The 19,527-nt window shown below is 38.2% G+C and overlaps 1 protein-coding gene across 11 annotated transcripts in view; it reads right to left on the reverse strand.

Moving 5' to 3' along the window:
• Positions 1-19,527, reverse strand: part of UTRN (utrophin) — a 536,298-nt gene that overhangs the window by 448,631 nt on the left and 68,140 nt on the right. For all 11 annotated transcript variants that reach the window (XM_032274352.1, XM_032274350.1, XM_032274353.1 and 8 more), the window contains exon 2: positions 4,472-4,533. In XM_032274352.1, coding sequence (XP_032130243.1) covers positions 4,472-4,533 — 62 coding nt within the window. The remainder of the gene's footprint in view (positions 1-4,471; positions 4,534-19,527) is intronic.

The raw sequence follows: 19,527 nt of genomic DNA on the forward strand, positions 1-19,527 counted from the left end.
GATGGATAACATGGGGAGAAATGCCAGATATAGGTGATGGGGGATGGAAGCAGCAAACCACCTTGCCATGTATGTACCTATGCATGATCTGCACATGTACCCCAGAACCTAAAGTACAATTAAAAAAAAATTAAGCTGGCTTTTAAGTCTCATTTTCTTTCACAGTGAATTTAGCTGTTAGATCCTATGTGAAGAATTGTATTGGGTAAATAAAAAAATAATATGCATTAAGTCCAAGTGGTTATTTACCAATCACTGCAGCACAACTCCAAGAAATCAGGCAAATAGGGGAAGTCTGGATAGTTGGATTTGTTTATTTTTGTGAATAATGCGGCAAAAGCCCTGATGCACTGTACTGATATCAAGGACATCGCACAATTCGTGCCATGTTGCACTCCGCCCTAAACTCTACTCCTTTGTCCTTCCAATGCAACCATCCCCAAGTGGTTTATGAACATATGGAATTAGGCGTATTCAGTGTAGGTCTATGTCATTGTCATTCATTTATTTATTAAGCCTAGAAATACTTTACTGGGTACCTACTAAATGCCAAAAGTTATGCCAATGAGCAAATAGACAGTCCCTGTACCCACAGAACTTACGCCTACCTAAGAAAGGAGACTGGCGACTCTTTAAATTACAGTTATGGCAATTGCTTCAAATCATAACACTTTGAGAGTATGGAGCTTATCTACCCTAGGCTGGGAACTCGGAAAAGAGATCCTTGAGAAAGCCACATTTAAGCGCAGGCAAGAAGGAAGGGTAGGAGCTGGCCAGGAAGAGGTAGAGGAAGGAGTGTGTACAAAGGCCAGGGAGAGCCCATTGGCACGGTAAGCACAGACAATGTGGCTGGAGGATAATGAGGGAGCAAAAGTAAAGTAAAATTAGGAGTAGACTGGGGAGGCAGCTATTTAGAGCGTTAAAAGCCAAATAAGACCAAAAATCATACTACATACCTAAAATATGCATAATTTTAATTTTTAAATTTTTTTTTTTAAAGGACAATGAGCAACCAATGAAAGAGCTTACAGAAGAAAAAAAGGTATTCAGGTTTACCTTTGAGGAACACTGTGGCTACTCTCTTGAAAATGGAAGGGGAGGCCGGGCATGGTGGCTGATGCCTGTAATCCCAGCACTTTGGAAGGCCGAGGCAGGCGGATCGCTTGAGGCCAGGAGTTTCAGACCAGCCTGGCCAACATGATGAAACCCCATCCCTACTAAAAATACTCTACTAAAAATTAGCCAGGTGTGGTGTCACGCACCCGTAATCCCAGCTACTAGGGAGGTTGAGGCAGAAGAATTGCTGGAACCTGGGAGGTGGAGGCTGCAGTAAACCAAAATTGCACCACTGCACTCCAGACTGGGTGACAGAGCAAGGCTGCATCTCAGGGGGAAAAAAGGAAGAGAAGATGGAGAAGGTGGAGCATGGAACGGAAGAACCAATTAGCAGATTATCACAGTGGTCCATGTATTCAAGGATAGTTTTCAAACAAGGTAAAGTCATGACTCTCAAACAAATGTGGTAATAATGTGTGTCAAAGACTTTACTTAACTTATTCATTAATGAGGGACCCAGTGAGGTGTTATAACCAGTTCAAAGGGAAATGTTAAAAACACATGTTTTATACAAGAAAAAGGAAAACTGAAACAGATTTGCACTAGATGCAAAAACTGGTCTATCCAAGGAACAATAATTAATTGCTTTCCAAATAATTTTCATGTTTATGGATAAAAATCATTTGCATTGTCACCTACTTTCCACAACTTACACAGTTGTAAAGTAGCTCCAAATAATTAAAGGCAGAAATAATTCAGATGCCTGAGCTAACAGGACACCCACTATTCTTTATTGCCCATTATAAAGTCTCTCACCATTTTTTCTAACACCAATAACAACGACTTGGAAAAGAGAGGTGTCACTAAAAATAGAGTAAGCAAACAATTTGGAATATATGTAGGTATTGTAATTCATAAGACCCAGTGTTTGACCGAGATTTTTGATGGGGAGGAGGCCACAAAGGAAACAGCCACACAAATGTCTGTTTTAAAACAAATTCCTAAATGGCAGAAGATGCCATCAGTGTCTGTTTGGATTTCTCAGCACAGGGCCCCTATTGCTCTGTTTAGGGACCCACACTTTAGGGAAATAGTGGACCCAATGAAAAATTCTATTTTAAAGCCCACCACAATGTACCAAAAAACATGGAAAAATGAAACAGAATTCATTTGCTTCAATGGGATTTTTGTTTCTTGTTCTAGCCCCTGCATTACCTAGTAATGCCAGGCACGCATACAGCCTTTCCCCAGCTCAGCAAGGGTTAAGCCACATGGGAGTCTGAGAAAATCTCCCAGTCTAGAAATCCATTACTCCCTCTTCCACTATCCCCAACTGGAAGCAATCCAACTTAGGGTCTTAAGACAGACAAAGGAAAGAAAAAACAACGTGGATATTTAGTGTCACTGCCATGGGCCTCCCATCTCCAAATAGTCATAATTTCTCAGGTAAGTTCCTTCTACGTTGATTTCTTGTTAGATGAAAATTAAAGTTGTCAGCGTCATCGCACTTTTGGTAGTTTTTCTCCAAACACCATCTCCAAACACTAACACAGAAGCTTTTTAGCTAAAAAGCTTCTGAGTTAGTTTCCATAACTATAACTTTTACTATAAATGATAAAAATTACCAAGTCTCTTCTACTGTCTTAGCAAGAAATATAAACATCCCAGGGCAAACAATTTACATGGGACTTAGCCCCCATTTAGATTACAAAATAATAGACATTATAAATGTACAAATTTAAATATCAAGTTCCTTTAATAAACTAGTCTTGTACTACCAGATTTTACTTTATTCAAGGTCTTTTTAAAGATGTACTGAGAAATTTCTTTTCAATTATGCTTTCTCAATTGTCATCTCTCTTCCTCTGCAAACCCTTTCCATGTCCCATTACTGCCTATTTCTCTCCATTTTCATAAGTAGGTACAAAGTAATTTACCCAGTTTCAAATGCTCTCCAAACTTAGGTCTATGAAGTCTACAATCCTTTCAAAACAATCTTCAAAATTAGTTCTAAGGCAATTCTTCCCCAAAGACTAAATTAAGCTGCTAAAAACTGCTTCACTTCTTGTATCTAAACAATTATCATGTTATCCTCATGAATAACCAGGATGAATAATCTTACTTATATGAGCAATCAAGAGACCACTGGAAAAAAACACCTCATATCCAGACTCCCAGTTGCTAAAAACTACATTCTCTGGAAAATGGTCACATGCAGATGAATAGTTCAAAAGTTTTTATTAATGTCAAGCCCGAGATGCACATATGTTACCTCTGTCTCTGGAATAAAACAAATTAAAATTTACCAAAACACACCTGCATCTGCTTTGGAATAATCCTACACATATAACTGCCAATTATGCAAGCACCTTTATGCTCTAATTCTCTATATTTTTAACCCTTCTGTCAAAGTCAGTTTCCACATTCCTTTGTACTCACAGGCAAGATAAAATATGCCTCAAGATAAACTTGAGTATACATATTGGGATGTGGAGCAATTTTTAAACTATGCTACTACTTGAAGTAACCATAAGATATCCTCACTTTTCCCCAAGAAATACCAACTTTTGTCTCCCTGACCTTTACAACTATCTCAAACAGGAAATTTTGAAGAGCAGCTCTTATTTAAAATAGCTTTTATATTATTTAAAAGATCACAACAGTGTTTCTCTGAGAAACCTCTGTTTTTCATCTTGCTACAGTACAGTCCTACACAAACTGTTCCCCTAAAAACTCTCCTCCCCCCTCAGGCTTAGTGCACAGAATTCCGATACCAATTAACTAATAGATAATCATATTAGACCAGATTTGAAAATAACACTGCCAATTCCTCTCTTCAGCATGCTCTACCCCTAAGAAAAAATATTGATCAAAGCAATGATTATGTTCTAAATGTTTAGAAATGCTAAGAACAGATCTTTGGGAGGAAATTAAGGAAGTACCCAAGAAAAAAAAAACCCACAAGGCAGATAAATATTATTAGCCACATCCACAAGAATAAAAATCCATAAATACTTTTGACAGGGTAGAAAGACTGCCTGAATGATAACATTTGGTTTTAACCAGACAAAATTAAATTATCATCCTCTTACCTAAATGAACACAAAAATTTTCCCAATGATATGCTCATTTCCTAGATGTACCCAGGATTCACAGAATTGAAAGCAGATCACTGTTGCCTTAGATATCTGGAGAAGGCCGGGTAAAAGTCAATAACATCACATAAACTATATACACAAGAATTTCCATTTAAACATATTTTAGAAGAGAATAAAAGAAGAATAAATGTATCTGCACACTCAGAAGACTTCTGCTAGGTGACATTTCCTGGGGAAAATTCACTGCACTTCCAACCAAACTCCTTCAATCAGAAAGAGGCATCTGAACCATCAAAGTTTTTGAAAGTCTTGGTTACCTTTGAAAATCGAGCATTTATCCATTTGGTAAAGGTTTTCTTCTGTACGTCATTGTGTTCATCTGTGGAATGGAAAAAGAAAGAGGAGGAAGAAGTATGAGAGTCTGTACCTTTATTAAAGCACCAAATAAGGTTATCTCTATCCTGAGGAGTTTAAAATAGTCCTATTAGTAGAGCTCATGAAGCACAATGATGTGCAGCTAATCCAGAATGTGATGACTGCCCAGTTCATTTATGGAGCCCAACACTGCCTACAACAGAGGGAAGCTCAGGCATCTTTCCCAAGGGACCAGGCTATCTCCCCCAAAGCTCCAAAGTCTGCCATCAGCGACCAAATCCAGGTTTATGGGATCAAATCAGAGCCTTACTTTCCAGCTGCTATGCATAACACTTTCTGCTACATTTTGTTTAAGTAAAATTTCAGCATAATCAAGATGTCAGCATGTTCAAAACAAAAATTAAAGTTATCCAATAAAAACTACGGAATCCGTGACTTCCTCCCTCTTCATACTGGTCCTCCACCCTCTAGAATGATAGTATAAGGTTTACCGTCAATCTTGTAACCTATTTTCCTGTAGTAAGATTGGCATGAGATTTTAATAATCTTGATGTATACAAACTTTTACGAGCAGAAAAATCAGAAGAATTTAAAACCATTACCAACTTTGATTTTGATTACAAATTCATTTTCTAGGTCATAAAAAATTCAAAAGGTACCTTAAAAGACTGACCACCTTGAACTTTTTAAAGATGGGTCAAAGGATTTGGTTAGCCACAAGGAGACCATGTAGTTAACAAAAAGAACAAATAGACAGTGCCCCAATCCATTTATGGTGTGACCTTGCGTCATTATGTCTCCTAGCCTCACAGTTCTCATCTGTAAAATGGGGATAAATAATACCTAGCTCATAAGGGTATTGTCAAGGTTAGTGAATACAAATGAAAAGCACTTGATGAAGAGCTGGTGTTTAGCTCATTGTTACAATGATTATAGTGAAAGTGTGAGCAGGGTAGATAAATCAATATCCATTGGATCTCTTCAAATCATACTCTCTTCCATCACTCCCCAATTTTCTATTAAAGTCAGTAAAAGACTCATTTTTGGCTTAAAGCCTACAAAGCATCATTTTGACAATCTCTGTAAGTTGTTCAGAAAGCTGTCCAAGGAGTAATTGCAACCGTGCAGAAAGCCGTGACTCCATCCAGATGTGTGTCCTGCCTCCTCTGCCACGTTTCATATTGCCAGGCTGCCTCTCACATCGGAACAGCAAAACAGTAATGGAGGAGGCCCAGGTGTGCTTGGCCCTCCAGCGTCAATTCCACATTAAATACAGACCTGCTCATGAACCTCTACTAGTATCATTGGAGATTCACCTACTACTTCACCCAGTTTGTAGTCTTTGGTCCTCACCCTCTTGTGGGAGAAGAGTTTGTAATTAAAAGGTCATTCCCAGAATAAATATAGCAGCAGCTTCAGAAAAAAAAAAAATCACTTTTACAAATCCATAAAGGTAATTGGAGACCCACTCCAAGACACTAAGGGAGCAACTGGCATAGAAAACAAAACTGCTGTTTAAGAAACTCCTTGATGTTAATGGTGCTGAGAGGTGACCTTCCCTCAAGAAAGGACAGCGAAGACAGCAACAACGCCTATCTCAAGCTTTAAATTATCTGACCAAGGTCACATAATCCATTTATTAAACAAGAGAATTGCTTACACACTGAATGTCTGAGCCTTTACCACCTTCATATCCAAGATGGACACAGCTGAGATTATACTCCGAATATAAGGCTACCACCACACATCAACCTAAGAGGGCGCTATACCAGCCTCACCAAAATGAATTTAATATTAAATATCAGTGTTTAGGGCATTTAGAAAATCCAATTATTTGTGCCACTAGCTTAAAAAGGATCTACTTTTATAAATCTTGTTATACTCACTTTTATTTAATCCTATGAATAAAACACACAGAAAGATCATAAATAAGTACCAAATTATCTTTATTTGATAACATTCACACAACTTAAGAATTTGAGGCCTTAAAAATGGGAAAAATTCTAAGAGAGAAATCTTAACTACATTTTACATTTTCTTAACTTATTCTAGAGCATTTAACTTTCTTATTTCAAAAACATATTAAAATATCTAATACTATGTAGGTTTCTCCCCAGATATAAAGCGGACAAAGAAATGAGTACTATTACCTTATCAAATAATAATCTTTCCATTTTATCTCAAATACAATGAAATAAAATTTATGGATTCCCATTCTTATGTTTATAAGAATGAATAAGATCATGTTTCAACAAGTCTTTATTTTATGGGTCAAATCAATGTCAGAATATGAATCTAAGTACCAGATAAGTTATTTGTCTTTAAACAATAAATTTTGTAACAACCAAATGTTTCAAAAATACTTCAAACTTTATAAACACACATCTGCATTCAATTTCTTGATGCCCTTAAACATGGGGAAACGGGGGGTACATATTTCAAAGAGTAGTTTGCATTTTCCTTTTTACAGACACACACACATACTTATTTTCTACTAGACAGGAATTCAGTAAAAGAACAAGAATTTGCCTGTGGCTTTTCAATTAAAAGATTGAAATGTAACAAATCTGACACACTTATTAACCTCCACATCACAACAATTAAGATAAACAATCTTGGCCCAGATCTTGGGCAGGTAAAAATAAATTAGCAAACTGGTAATAAGACAACTGAAAATCCGTCCTGCTATTCTGATCAGCCATTTTGTCTGCCTAAAAATTTATACAGAACTTCCACAGTCTCAAATTATTTCCATCTTCATTATCAAGTCAATTCGTTATTTTAACTTCTCCAAAACAAAAACGTGTAAGCATACAACAAACTTACATGTAACTTGATTATAAATATACATGTATAATATTAAATGAATGAGTATAAGTCACACTGAATATACACCTTCTCTAAATGTATTCTTTCAAGTTTCCAAATTCAAACTAGTGTTTTCCTTAGATTTGAATTTTTGAAAACCATTTCGTTTCTGAAAGCCTTTGCTGGCTTAGCAAATCTTATCCATTAATGACCTTTCTCCAATAGGGGGATGAACACGAGACTGAATTAGAAGAAGAAAAATGTGTTAAATCCCTTAAGGCTGCTTTTCCAAATTCTTCCTCTAAATATTTTGCTCTTCTTAAAATACTTGTGACATGCTCACACAGATTCAAAAACCTTTGCTGCTGCCTAGCCTGGAATTTTATTCCTGTGATAGGTTAAAAAAAAAAAAAAAGTAAAGGAAGGAGCATCAACAAAACTGCTTGATAAATCTTCAAGGAAACTGGTGTAAAAATGTTTTCACTTTACCAGCTCATATGCATTTTGAAAATTGTTTTAGCAGAATGTAACAACAAATCTCAATTTAAATCTTAAACTGAAAATGTGGCAGAGAAATTAGGAGTTGTTTCCCCTATGAAAGCACAAATCACCTCTAAGACTCTACTGTTATTAGAGAGAAAGCATCATCCTCTAGTACACCTTTCAAAGCAATTTAAGGGTGTCCAATTGGCTGGCACTAACCTAATATGAGTTCCGTAAAGTGCAGCTATTCAGAAAAGAAGCACCTAGACCTTTAACCAAGAATGAAATGTCTTACTGGATGATTTTAAACTTGGATTGATTTTATTAGGGCCTCTTTCACCAACACAAAATTTAACACACCCTCGAAAGCCAATTTCTCATTAGCAAAGATGATTGTTTTGAAAGCAACAAAAGCATTTCAGACCACACTCTCATTTCTTCTTTTTGTGGGCCCTACATGTGAATCACCCCAAATATAAATCTGCTACTCACATTTAGTTATGCCATTACATTATCTTGTTTCATCATAGCCAATTCACTGGTGTCTGAACAACACTATTTATTCAAACAATATGTGTTAAAATGTCAAATGGAAATCATAAATATTATATAATAATCTGTAAAATATTATAAATATGTAGGCAAAGAAACAAAGCCAATGGGAGACAGACCGCTGTCACACAGAATGTTTAATCTCCCTGAGTTTCTTTCAAAATCTGACATCTTCAGAGGACCTAAAAAAGCTAAAATTAAAAATGTAGTCTTCACAATTGTCAAAACTACCTAAGTGTACAAGAAATTTAGATAGTTAACATTTCAAATGATATTTCTGCGAGTTTGCCACATTTCAACATTGAAGTTATTAAAGCTAAAACCGCATTTAAAACAGACTTTCGCTTCACTCTGTAAAAAGCTAAAAACAAGTTGATTTTTTTTTTTAATGATACACTTTGCTTTAGTTTACGGTAAACTGGTTACATGGGGAATAAATCTGATGGGTAATAACAATACAAGTGGACCACGTCTTCCCAAGATGCTGTGCCACTTCGCTGGCTATTAAACCTGTGAAGCCGAAGACGTTATAGTCTCATTTCTTCTGAGAGTAGAAACCCTCAGGGCAGTGGGCTATTTCTGGTATTTCCTCAATCCCAGAGGCTAGCTCTTAATGCTCTCTCCAGCTGTTCCTCTTCTCTCAGTCCTGTTGTGTATATATCACAGTTCCTGGGTGCTTCTTCGTAATAACCTGGCCTGCCACACAGATAATGATCCTACAATTGAAGTAGTATCACTGTCCTGGATAACCAATAATTAGAGGGAAAAAGTGCCTGCATATGCTTCCATGATATTCTTCAGAGGCTCTTGAATGTGCATTAATACAAGAATCGCAGCCAGATGCCCAGCGAAGGAAGTCCCTGGTGAGAATAGACGAAAAGGCACAAGTGTGGCCCAACAAGCAAATCCACTGAGTGCAAGGGAGCCCAAAATGTTGACAAAGCCTCCAGGGCAATAATGGCTGTTAAGAATCTCCAAAGTAAACAAAATTCCTGGGAAAACCTAAAGCACAGTTCCTTCCAAAGCCAGGTTCATCCAAACATTAGAGCAGGTACGCCACCCCAGGGAGTAGGGAAGGTGTGATGACGGCACAGGTAAACTATCGACTTCTCAGTCTTCTTTCCAGATTATTCCTTTCCAGTGCACAGATGCCATATTGAAATGCAAGCATCAACCATCAGCAATGGTGAGCGGGAGAGAGCAGGCAATGCTGCCAGTCTTTTTGCTGGTAACTCTTCTCCGCCCTAAGGCAGGGAGAGGTAGAAATGGCAGAAGTGAGAAGGAAAAAGAAAACAACTCCACTTGTCAAAGGAGAAGCCTGAGGCAGAAGTTAAATGAATTGTCCTACATCACCCACCCAGCAAATGCTGGGCCACAAACAGAGCCCGGTCTAACTGACTATGGAGCCTGTGTTCAGTGCACGTTCGTGTAGGAGGAGGTTAAACAGAGTTTAATGGAAAAAAGAAGGCCATAAAATATATCTTGAAAAGCAGATGAAGTATGGTTCATGCAAAGATGGGAAGGGTATTTCTAGACAGAATAAGCCTAATCAATACCTCTTCATTTCAGCCTCAGACTCAACATCTGACAAAAAAGAATATGTTTAATATAATTGTGTATCTACAAGAAAACACAGAGGGCTATAACATATAATGATGTCGAAATAAGGCTAAGATAATCCAAATTTCAGGAAGTTTTCAATCCTGAAAACTGTACTCATAAAAAAGAAGAAGGGTATGGAGTTAAAATACATGCTGTAAAAATGTTCTTGTAAGAATATAGAGATTATTTGAAAAAAGTCAACCTCCTTAAGCAAGCACATGCTGTGCTAGCATGACCCAATGACCCATCCACTCTGCCCAAAACTGAAGGCAGTTAGTGAGCCCTGGGGTTCTGGAACATCTACAGCCACAAATGGACTGCATTTGGAATTTACATCATTTTCAGCATCAGAAGGACTTATTTGTTCCAGCTGAGAACCAACCTAACCCATCAAAACGATCCACCTTACTATTACGGAGCCACAGAGGATAGGGGCAGGAAGTACACAAATGAATGCCTGATTGGATCCTGTCCTGTGACCAGAGAGGTCAGGGGCTTAGCCCCCATGACGCAAAGTTGGATGGTGCCATAAGTCAAACCCGGATCCATGTCTCCTTATCCAGCTCTCCTCCTACTAACGAGACTGCCTCTTTTTTAAAAACGATTTTATGGAGGTATAAAATTCGCCTACCATACAATTCACCCATACACCTACCATACGACTCACCTACCATACAATTTACCCATTTAAATTCACCTTTAATATCATTCATCCATTTAAAGGTTACAATTCAATCGTTTTTGGCATACTAATAGATGTTTGTAATTGTGGTAAAATATATATATAACAACATTTGTGATTTTAGCCATTTTAAATCACACAATTCAGTGGCATTAAGTTATATCTACAATGTTATATAACCATAACCATTATCTATTCCCAAAACGTTTTCATCACACTAAACAGAAACCCTGCAATCACTAAGCAATACGTCCCCACTCCTGCCAACCCCTGGTAACAGCTAATCTACTTTCAGTCTCTATGTATTTGTCTATTTTAGATATGTTATATAAGTGGATTCATACAATATTTGTCCTTTTGGGTCTGGCTTATTTCACTTAGCATAATGTTTTCAAGGTTTCATCCATGTTGTAGCTTGTACCAGAACTGCATTCTTATTTAAGGGTAAAAAGTATTTCATTGTATGTATAATCTACAGTTTCTTTATCTATTACTCTAAAGACAAACACTAGCTGACCACTTTTTGGCTATTAGGAACAATGCTACAATGAACACTGGTGTACAAGTATCTGTTTCAGTTCCGGATTTCAGTTCCTTTGGATATAGATGTAGGAGTGAAATTGCTAGATTAATACATGGTAATTCTATGTTTCGATTTTTGAGGAACCAACAAACTATTTCCCATAGTGGCTGCATCATTTATACTTTCACCATAATGCATGAGAGTTCCAATTCCTTCATATCCTCACTAACATTTGTTATTTTCCTTTTTTAAAAAAATGTATAGCCACTCTAGTTTAAGACTGACTTTTAAAAACATAGAAACTACCAAACAAAACCCCCAACTTAGAGACATCCTGAAGACTTTCTGAATGAGTTCAAGTTTAACGGCATGCTAACCTTAACCCCAGTAGCGGGGATTCAGAAATTGCTTTTTTCACATTTAATCCATGCAATATTGCCAAATGATTGATCTACTCTCAAAGGAATTATTTTCAGAATTAAATGTAACCATTAGTTCCTGATCATCTTCTAAATTTAGTTTATTTACTTCTTAACCTATTTTCTTTTCAACAAACTCAAGCTTTAATGTTTCTCTACTTTTGCTTTCTAGAGCTGCTAAACTTAACCTGAAAGAATGTTTCTAAGATTTACAGGCATCTGACACTATTTGAAATTTTTCCTCTAGAAATATATTTTGAAAAAAAAAAAAAAACCTCACCATCTTTTCTATCAGCCATATTATACGTGTTGCAAATGCAGAAAAACAGATTCCATTTATGGAGGTAGAGACTATAAACCTTACATACAAACACTTCACTTCGGATTTTTTGTCCTGGAGTGAAGATTTTCATTAAAGTTGCTTGAAATGTCATAGAACAAGGAGAGATTATTTAGGAGACCGTGAATTAGTCATAGCGATATGGGTCACTGTCATGAAAAGACAAGAGAAAACTATTTTTTAAATTGATTGACAAAAGGCTAAACTAACTTATAAAAGAAAATTTCTATGAAACTAAATTCCTCTATTATCAAATAAACATCTATTATGTTCTACAATCTACAAAAATCTCAAGAAAAAACAACTATTTCACTAACATATAATTCTAGATGTATAAGCCTGAAAAAAGCGGAGAAAACATTTTGAATGTAAAAACCATTCCACACTTTGGGAGGCTGAGGCGGGTGGATCACGAGGTCAAGAGATCGAGACCATCCTGGTCAACATGGTGAAACCCCGTCTCTACTAAAAATACAAAAAATTAGCTGGGCATGGTGGCGCGTGCCTGTAATCCCAGCTACTCAGGAGGCTGAGGCAGGAGAATTGCCTGAACCCAGGCGACGGAGGTTGCGGTGAGCCGAGATCGCGCCATTGCACTCCAGCCTGGGTAACAAGAGCGGAGCTCCGTCTCAAAAAAAAAAAAAACCATTCCAGTGACTTGACCTTCAGACTTTCTCACAACAAGTTCTACTTGTCAAAATAGCAGCAAAAATATGTCCTTGCAAGACTGCTAAGTATTCAAATAATATTATTCTCATTTTAATTACTTTATTTCTTTTACTATTTTCCCCATGTAATGACGGATCTTCCTTATAAATTCATAGAATGAAACAATATAATATCCAAGAAACAGCAATTTTCAAACAAGATAATGGAGAAAATATCCAAAGAAAAAGAGAACAATACTTTAAGTACCCAAATATCTCCCTGTATGCATATGCAGAAACACTATGATTTTCTATAGAGCTAACATAGGAAACATTTTACTGTATGTCATGTGTCTCCTAGGATCATGACACTGGGTCATCATAGTCAAATAAAAACTACATTGTGAAATAATACATATTGATACGGTTTGTCTGTGTCCTCACCCAAATCCCATTTTGAACTGTAACTCCTATAATTCCCATGTGCAATGGAAGAAACCCCGTGGGAGATAATGGAAGCATGGGGGTGGTTTCCCCCATACTGTTCTTATGGTAATGAATAAGTCTCATGAGATCTGATGGTTTTATAAGGGGTTTCCCCTTTCATTATGCTGTTATTCTCTGCCTGCTGCCATGAAAGACGTCCCTTTGCTCTCCCTTCATCTTCCACCATAATTGTGAGGCCTGCCCAGCCAAGTGGAACTGTGAGTCCAATAAACCTCTTTTTCTTTATAAATCACCCAGTCTCCGGTATGTTTTCATTACTAGCAAAAAAAACAGACATACACATATATATTCATATATATGATAATTCAATAATAAATTGAAAAGCATCAAGCAGTGAATGAGCATTATAAAAGCCAATGATAACATTCTGAAGCCAACAATCCAGTGAATCAAAAAGACTAGCAATACAGTTTGTCTTGCTTCCTTACTTCAACTTAGTCCTCTGTGTGTCGGGGCCCATACAACACCTTGAGATAGACAAGACCCAGACAACAAAAATCCATATAAGCTTAAGCACCGGTCTTTCAATTCTGCTAGGCAGGAGAGTCCCTAGGTAGCATTAAAAAACAATGCAACCGGCTGGGCGCGGTGGCTCACGCCTGTAACCCCAGCACTTTGGGAGGCCAAGGCAGGTGGATCACGAGGTCAAGAGATCGAGACCATCCTGGTCAACATGGTGAAACCCCGTCTCTACTAAAAATACGAAAAATTAGCTGGGCATGGTGGCGCGTACCTGTAATCCCAGCTACTCAGGAGGCTGAGGCAGGAGGATTGCCTGAACCCAGGAGGCGGAGGTTGCGGTGAGCCGAGATCGCGCCATTGCACTCCAGCCTGGGTAACAAGAGCGAAACTCCATCTCAAAAAAATACAATGCAACCACAAAAAACTCATGGGTCAAAGAGAAAGTGTCTCCAGCTCATCAGGATTAGACACCTGCAAAAGTTTAGATAACCTTAAGGGCCACAGCGAACATCCCCTCAAACAGAGCTGCCAAGCATTCTTTACTATACCCCATCATTTGGAGAATAATTGGGGCTAAGACTCTCCCCCTCTTTACCCACCTCCTTCTGCCTGTTCTACTTTTCTGAACATTCAAAACTCCCTCCATCCTGCATCTCTGAATATTCTTTTTCAACACCCTTCTCTGGACCAGTCGTGACACAGGCCGCCATTTTGGAATTCTCAGCCACAAAGCCTGCCTGGCTGCACCAGTCTGGGCCCCCTGCAGCAATCCAAGCACCACATGGGTCTCTTTCTACCATTTCTCTTCTGGATTGTCTTTTTGCATCTTTTCTTTCTCTTCTTAAACCTTCCTATATAACATCTATAATATACTTTAGAGGAGTTCAACATACAAAGTGTAATATGCTTGTGTTAAACTAGTTTAAGTCAGAATCTTCAAACACGCTTGTTCATAAACTTCTAAAAGAATTTGCACGTGCACATTTTTAAGTTGACAACTGATATTTACCATAAATTTAAATCGTTAAAAAGATGTAATTTCTAGGATAGTGTTAAAGAGTTGAAATTTATCTCATTCGGTGAATAGAAAATGCTTCCTCTGGTACCTAATTGGCAAAACTAGTCCTCACTGTCAAATTAATCAGCCAAAGCAGATTTATTTTCTGACAAGAGGAGTTGACTTGGTTTGGGATTTTAAAATCATGTTATAGGTGTTTGCAAATAACATCTCACTTCAGAATTCTCTAAGATAGAGGGATGGATGGATGGATGGATGGACAGCAGCTGGACACAAAGCCTTGCCCTGGATGCAATAAGGCACCAGCCATTTAAAAATTTTTTAAAGGAGTGCTCTTTGTTTTGAATTCTTAAATTGTCCTCTTGTTTGATGCCTCACAGCAATGCAGCACAGTAAAATTTGGGGAGTTTGAGAGTTATGACTTTCTTTTATAAAGTGGAAAAGAGGAATTGTGAAAAGAAAGCCAAAAAAGGAGACAGCTAGGATGCTGTCTTGGGTGCCTTAACCACCAGAAAATCTTGCCATGGTCAGAGTAAGACACACATATACCAGTGTGCAAACCACACAAGAGGCTCGCATTTGTCCCAACCCAGGATAACATTCCAGAGAAGTTCAGTTGTAATTTAATTAGAAACGCTAAACTCCAGAGTGGACCACTACAAAGGCATCAGTTATCTTTATTTTAATCAATACCAGAGACTAATTAATCTAACAAATGTAAGAAATGTGCTTTCATTGTGACTTAATAATTGGCATAATTAGAATATTAGAAATACCCTCCCACTGGTGAGTTCAGTGTTTTTCAATGAACATGGATTGGTCAGGTATTTTCTAGACATGCCCCACCATTGATTAAACAGAATATAAAAATCTAGTGAGTCTGGGCGTCTGGGAAGCCAGATCCCTAAAGGTCCTGTGTTCAGCCATTGGCTGCAGGATTTTAGTTATCTGCTGGTGACTATAAGACTAAATCCTCTCCCTAAGACAGCACTATCTAATAAAAACATAATGCACGTCACATACAAAATTTTAAAATTTATACCAGCTACTTTAAAAAACAGGTAAAATGAATTTTTAGTAATATATGCTATTTAACCCAATATCTCCAAGACATTATCATTTCAACTATACTAAATATTTTTAAACACCTTGAAAAGATATTTTGCAGTCTTTTTTTCTTACTAAGCCTTTGAAATCCAATGTATATTTTACATATACTGCATCACCTCAATTCGGACTAGCTACAGTTCAGGAACTCAGCAGCCAATGCACCAAACTACACAGCTAGAATGTTGCTGCATTTACTTTATGACCTTCAAAAGGACACAGAGCTGCAGTTTGCCAACTTTACAATACAGGCTGCATGAACTGTTTTTCGAGCCTACTTGCTAATAATGATTGCTTAATGAATGCCAATGTTCATGGCAGGATCTGGTCTGAAATTTGCCTTTATTATGACCCTTATAGTAGGACAGTGGCACTGGGAGCTAACATTACCAATCAAAATAAAGCAAAAATTTCTAATTATGCATCATCAAGTTGGCTTAGGTCATTTTGTAAGACTTCTACTCGAATGAATGGACATAAAAGAACTGAGGCCAGGTAAGTAGCTCACACCTGTAAACTCAGCCCTTTAGGAGGCCATACAGGGAGGATCTCTTGAGCCCAGGAGTTGAAGATCAGCCTGAGTAACATAGGGAGATTCCGTCTCTACAAAAAAATCAAAACAAGTAGCCAGGTGTGGCAGTATGTGCCTGTAGTACCACCTATTCAGGAGGCTGAGGTGGGAGGATTGCTTGAGCCCAAGAGTTGGAGGCTGCAGGGAATCATGAATGCACCACTGCATTCCAGCCCAGGTGACTGAGCAAGACCTTGTGTCAAAGAAGAGAAAAGAGAAAAAAGAACTGGGAATATTTCCAACTCTTTGTCATGTTTGCTGTTTTATATTTTCTAGTCATTTAGTGAAAAGTAGTTGTACAACTATTTGTGAAAAGCATCGTACAAAGAATTAGTAACATTTATAGAGCATCTACTATATGTTACTCCCAAAAGAGATCCAGATGTTGCTTTCAAGGAAGTTATGGTCCAGTGGCCGGAGGTGGGCAGGAAGGGACTAAGACAACAGAAAATTATAACTGATACATAACTAATATGAATACATTCATAAATTCATAGAAAAATACTTCTTGATGGGGATGAAAAGGGGATCAAGGAAACATTTGAGGAACAGGTTGTATTTGAGCTAGGCCTTGAATTACTATGATTTGAGGCACGTAAAAATGGTTAGAAAAGGCATTTGTAGAAGAGAGAACAGCTGCAGCAAAGTCCTAAAAACATGATGCAGACACACTGTGAGGAGGTTCCTTTGGCTGAATAGTTTGTGATCAAAGTTGTGATGCCACTGAATTTTGGAAACAGGCTGCAGTTAAATTGCAGAGGACTGTGAAGACCACAGCAAGGGGTTAAGTGAGCAGGTAATGTGGGCCACTGGCTTTTCCTGAGCAAGAGCGTGACATGATCAGAAGGGTGCTTTAGTGAGATTACCATGAAAAACGGACTCATGGGGCGGGACGCCGGAAGAAAGTAAGCCAGTCTGAGGCTTATTGCAATTGCCCATTCTAGACATCAGAGAGCCTGAAAGACTAGAGGAGTAATGAGACTAGAAAGGAGGAGGATGTAACAGGTATTGAATTGAAGAGAGAAGGTTGCTGCTGGGACCTGGGGAGGCCTCCTGCCTCCCATTCTATTCTCAATTAGGCTCTATGGCTCTTAACAGACAAAAGTTTATTTATTAGTCTTTTGCCTCACATGTTTACCATTTATTTGTAATGAGAGCACTTAAAATCTGCTCTTTATGCAATTTTCAAGTATAAACTATGTTGTTATTAATTGTAATCATCAAAAGATCTTGTACAATAGATCTCTTGAAGTTATTCCTCCTATCAAACTAAATTCTTCGACCAAGTTTACTCCAAGTCCCCAACCCCATGCTGTGACTGGACTACTGAATTATTATAAGAGCAATAAAGGAGAGGCCAGACGCGGTGGCTCATGCCTGTAATCCCAGCACTTTGGGAGGCTGAGGCAGGCGGATCCTCTGAGGTCAGGAGTTCAAGACCAGCCTGTCCAACATGGTGAAACCCCATTTCTACTAAAAATATAAAAATCAGCTGGGCATGGTGGTGAGCAACTATAATCACAGCTACTCAGGAGGCTGAAGCAGGAGAACTGCTTGAACCTGGGAGACAGAGGTTGCAGTGAGCCAAGATCGTGCCATTGCACTCCTGCCTGGGTGACAGAGCCAGACTCCATCTCAGGAAAAAAAAAAGTAATGAAGGAGAAAGGGAAGTGCAAAAACTTCTCAGACTTTAGGTAACTAAAAGATGGTGTCTCTCCATTAAAAAATAAAACATGTAAAAACAATTGTTTAAGCACAGAAAGAAATTAAGGAAAGAAATTCCTCTCACCAAAAAAAGTTAGATTAGCAGGATACTCAGGTGAACTAATCAAGCAAGCCTGGTGTGAAAGGAAAATAAATCTTGGGGCCCCCAAATCACTCAGCTAAAAAAAAAAAAGTCACAGTGGGAACTGCTTAGAGCAAACCTGCCTCCCATTCTTTTCAAAGTCACCCCTCTACTCACTGAGATAAACGCATATCTGACTGTTTCCTTTGGAGAGACTAATCAGAAACTCAAAAGACTGCAACCATTTGACTCTTATTTACCCATGACCAGGAAGCCCCCTCCCCACTTTGAGCTGTCCTGCCTTTCTGGACCAACCAATGTTCATCTCACATATGTTGACTGATGTCTCATGTCTCCTAAAATGTATAAAACGAAACCGTGCTTTGGGCACCGTCATCAGGACCTCCTGAGGCTGTCACGAGCGCATGCCCTCAACCTTGGCAAAATCAACTTTCTAAACTAACTGAGACCTGTCTCAGATATTTAGGATTCATACCAGGAAAATGCAAGTTAGGGCCAGCAGGAGAGGGTCTTCACATTGAGGAGCTCAAACTCTCACAGAGTTCTAGCCTTCCCAGTGTCCATCCATGGGGACTGTTTAAAAGTATATTTTCATGCATAAATACAACCACTAAAAGGATATTAGCAGGCAGGGTGAGGTGGCTCATGCCTATAATCCCAGCACTTTGGGAGGCCCAGGTTGGGTGGATTGCTTGAGCCACCAGCCTGGGCAACATGGTGAAACCTCATCTCTACAAAATAATAGAAAACTTAGCCAGGAGTGGTAGCACACGGCATGGTCCCAGCTACTCAGACGGCTGAGGTGGGAAGATCACCTAAACCTAGGGAGGTCAAGGCTGCAGTGATCACACCACTGCACTCCAGCCTGGGTGAGTGAGATCCAGTGTCAAATAAATAAGTAAATAAATGATATTAGCCAGGCAAAATGGTCCACACCTGTAGTCTCAGCTACTCTGGAGGCAAGGGTGGGACAATGGCTTGAGCCCAGGAGTTTGAGGCTGGAGTAAGCTATGGTTGTGTCACTGTACTCCACCAGGACAACAGAGCAAGACCCTGTCTCTAAAAAAAAAAAAAAAAAAAGTTAAAAAAATTATATTAAAGTACTTATAATGAATATGTAAAAACATCAAAGGATTTTCACAATGTATTAAGGATAATAAAGCAAGTCATTAGAGAATATACACAGTGCTTCATTTATACATGTGTACATATGACAGAAAGCCAAGAGCCAAAATATTAGCACTGTGTCTGTAAGTTAGAAGACTCTGAGAGACTCTTATGTTCTATTGTTAGCCATATTTTCTGTTTTCAATAAATATGTAATACTTTCTGTAACATTTTTTTCTTTAATGTACCAATCTTGTAAAAGTTGTATTTTTCTTCACTTTAATGAGGACAAATAGGAAAAAAACAGAATTTGTCAACCAAAAAATAAGCTTGGCTGACACAAGGTCTGCCTCTCTGCAGGTC

This window comes from Sapajus apella, unplaced genomic scaffold, assembly GCF_009761245.1.
Source record: "Sapajus apella isolate SASKATOON/1434 unplaced genomic scaffold, GSC_monkey_1.0 scaffold6, whole genome shotgun sequence".
NCBI lineage: Eukaryota > Metazoa > Chordata > Mammalia > Primates > Cebidae > Sapajus > Sapajus apella.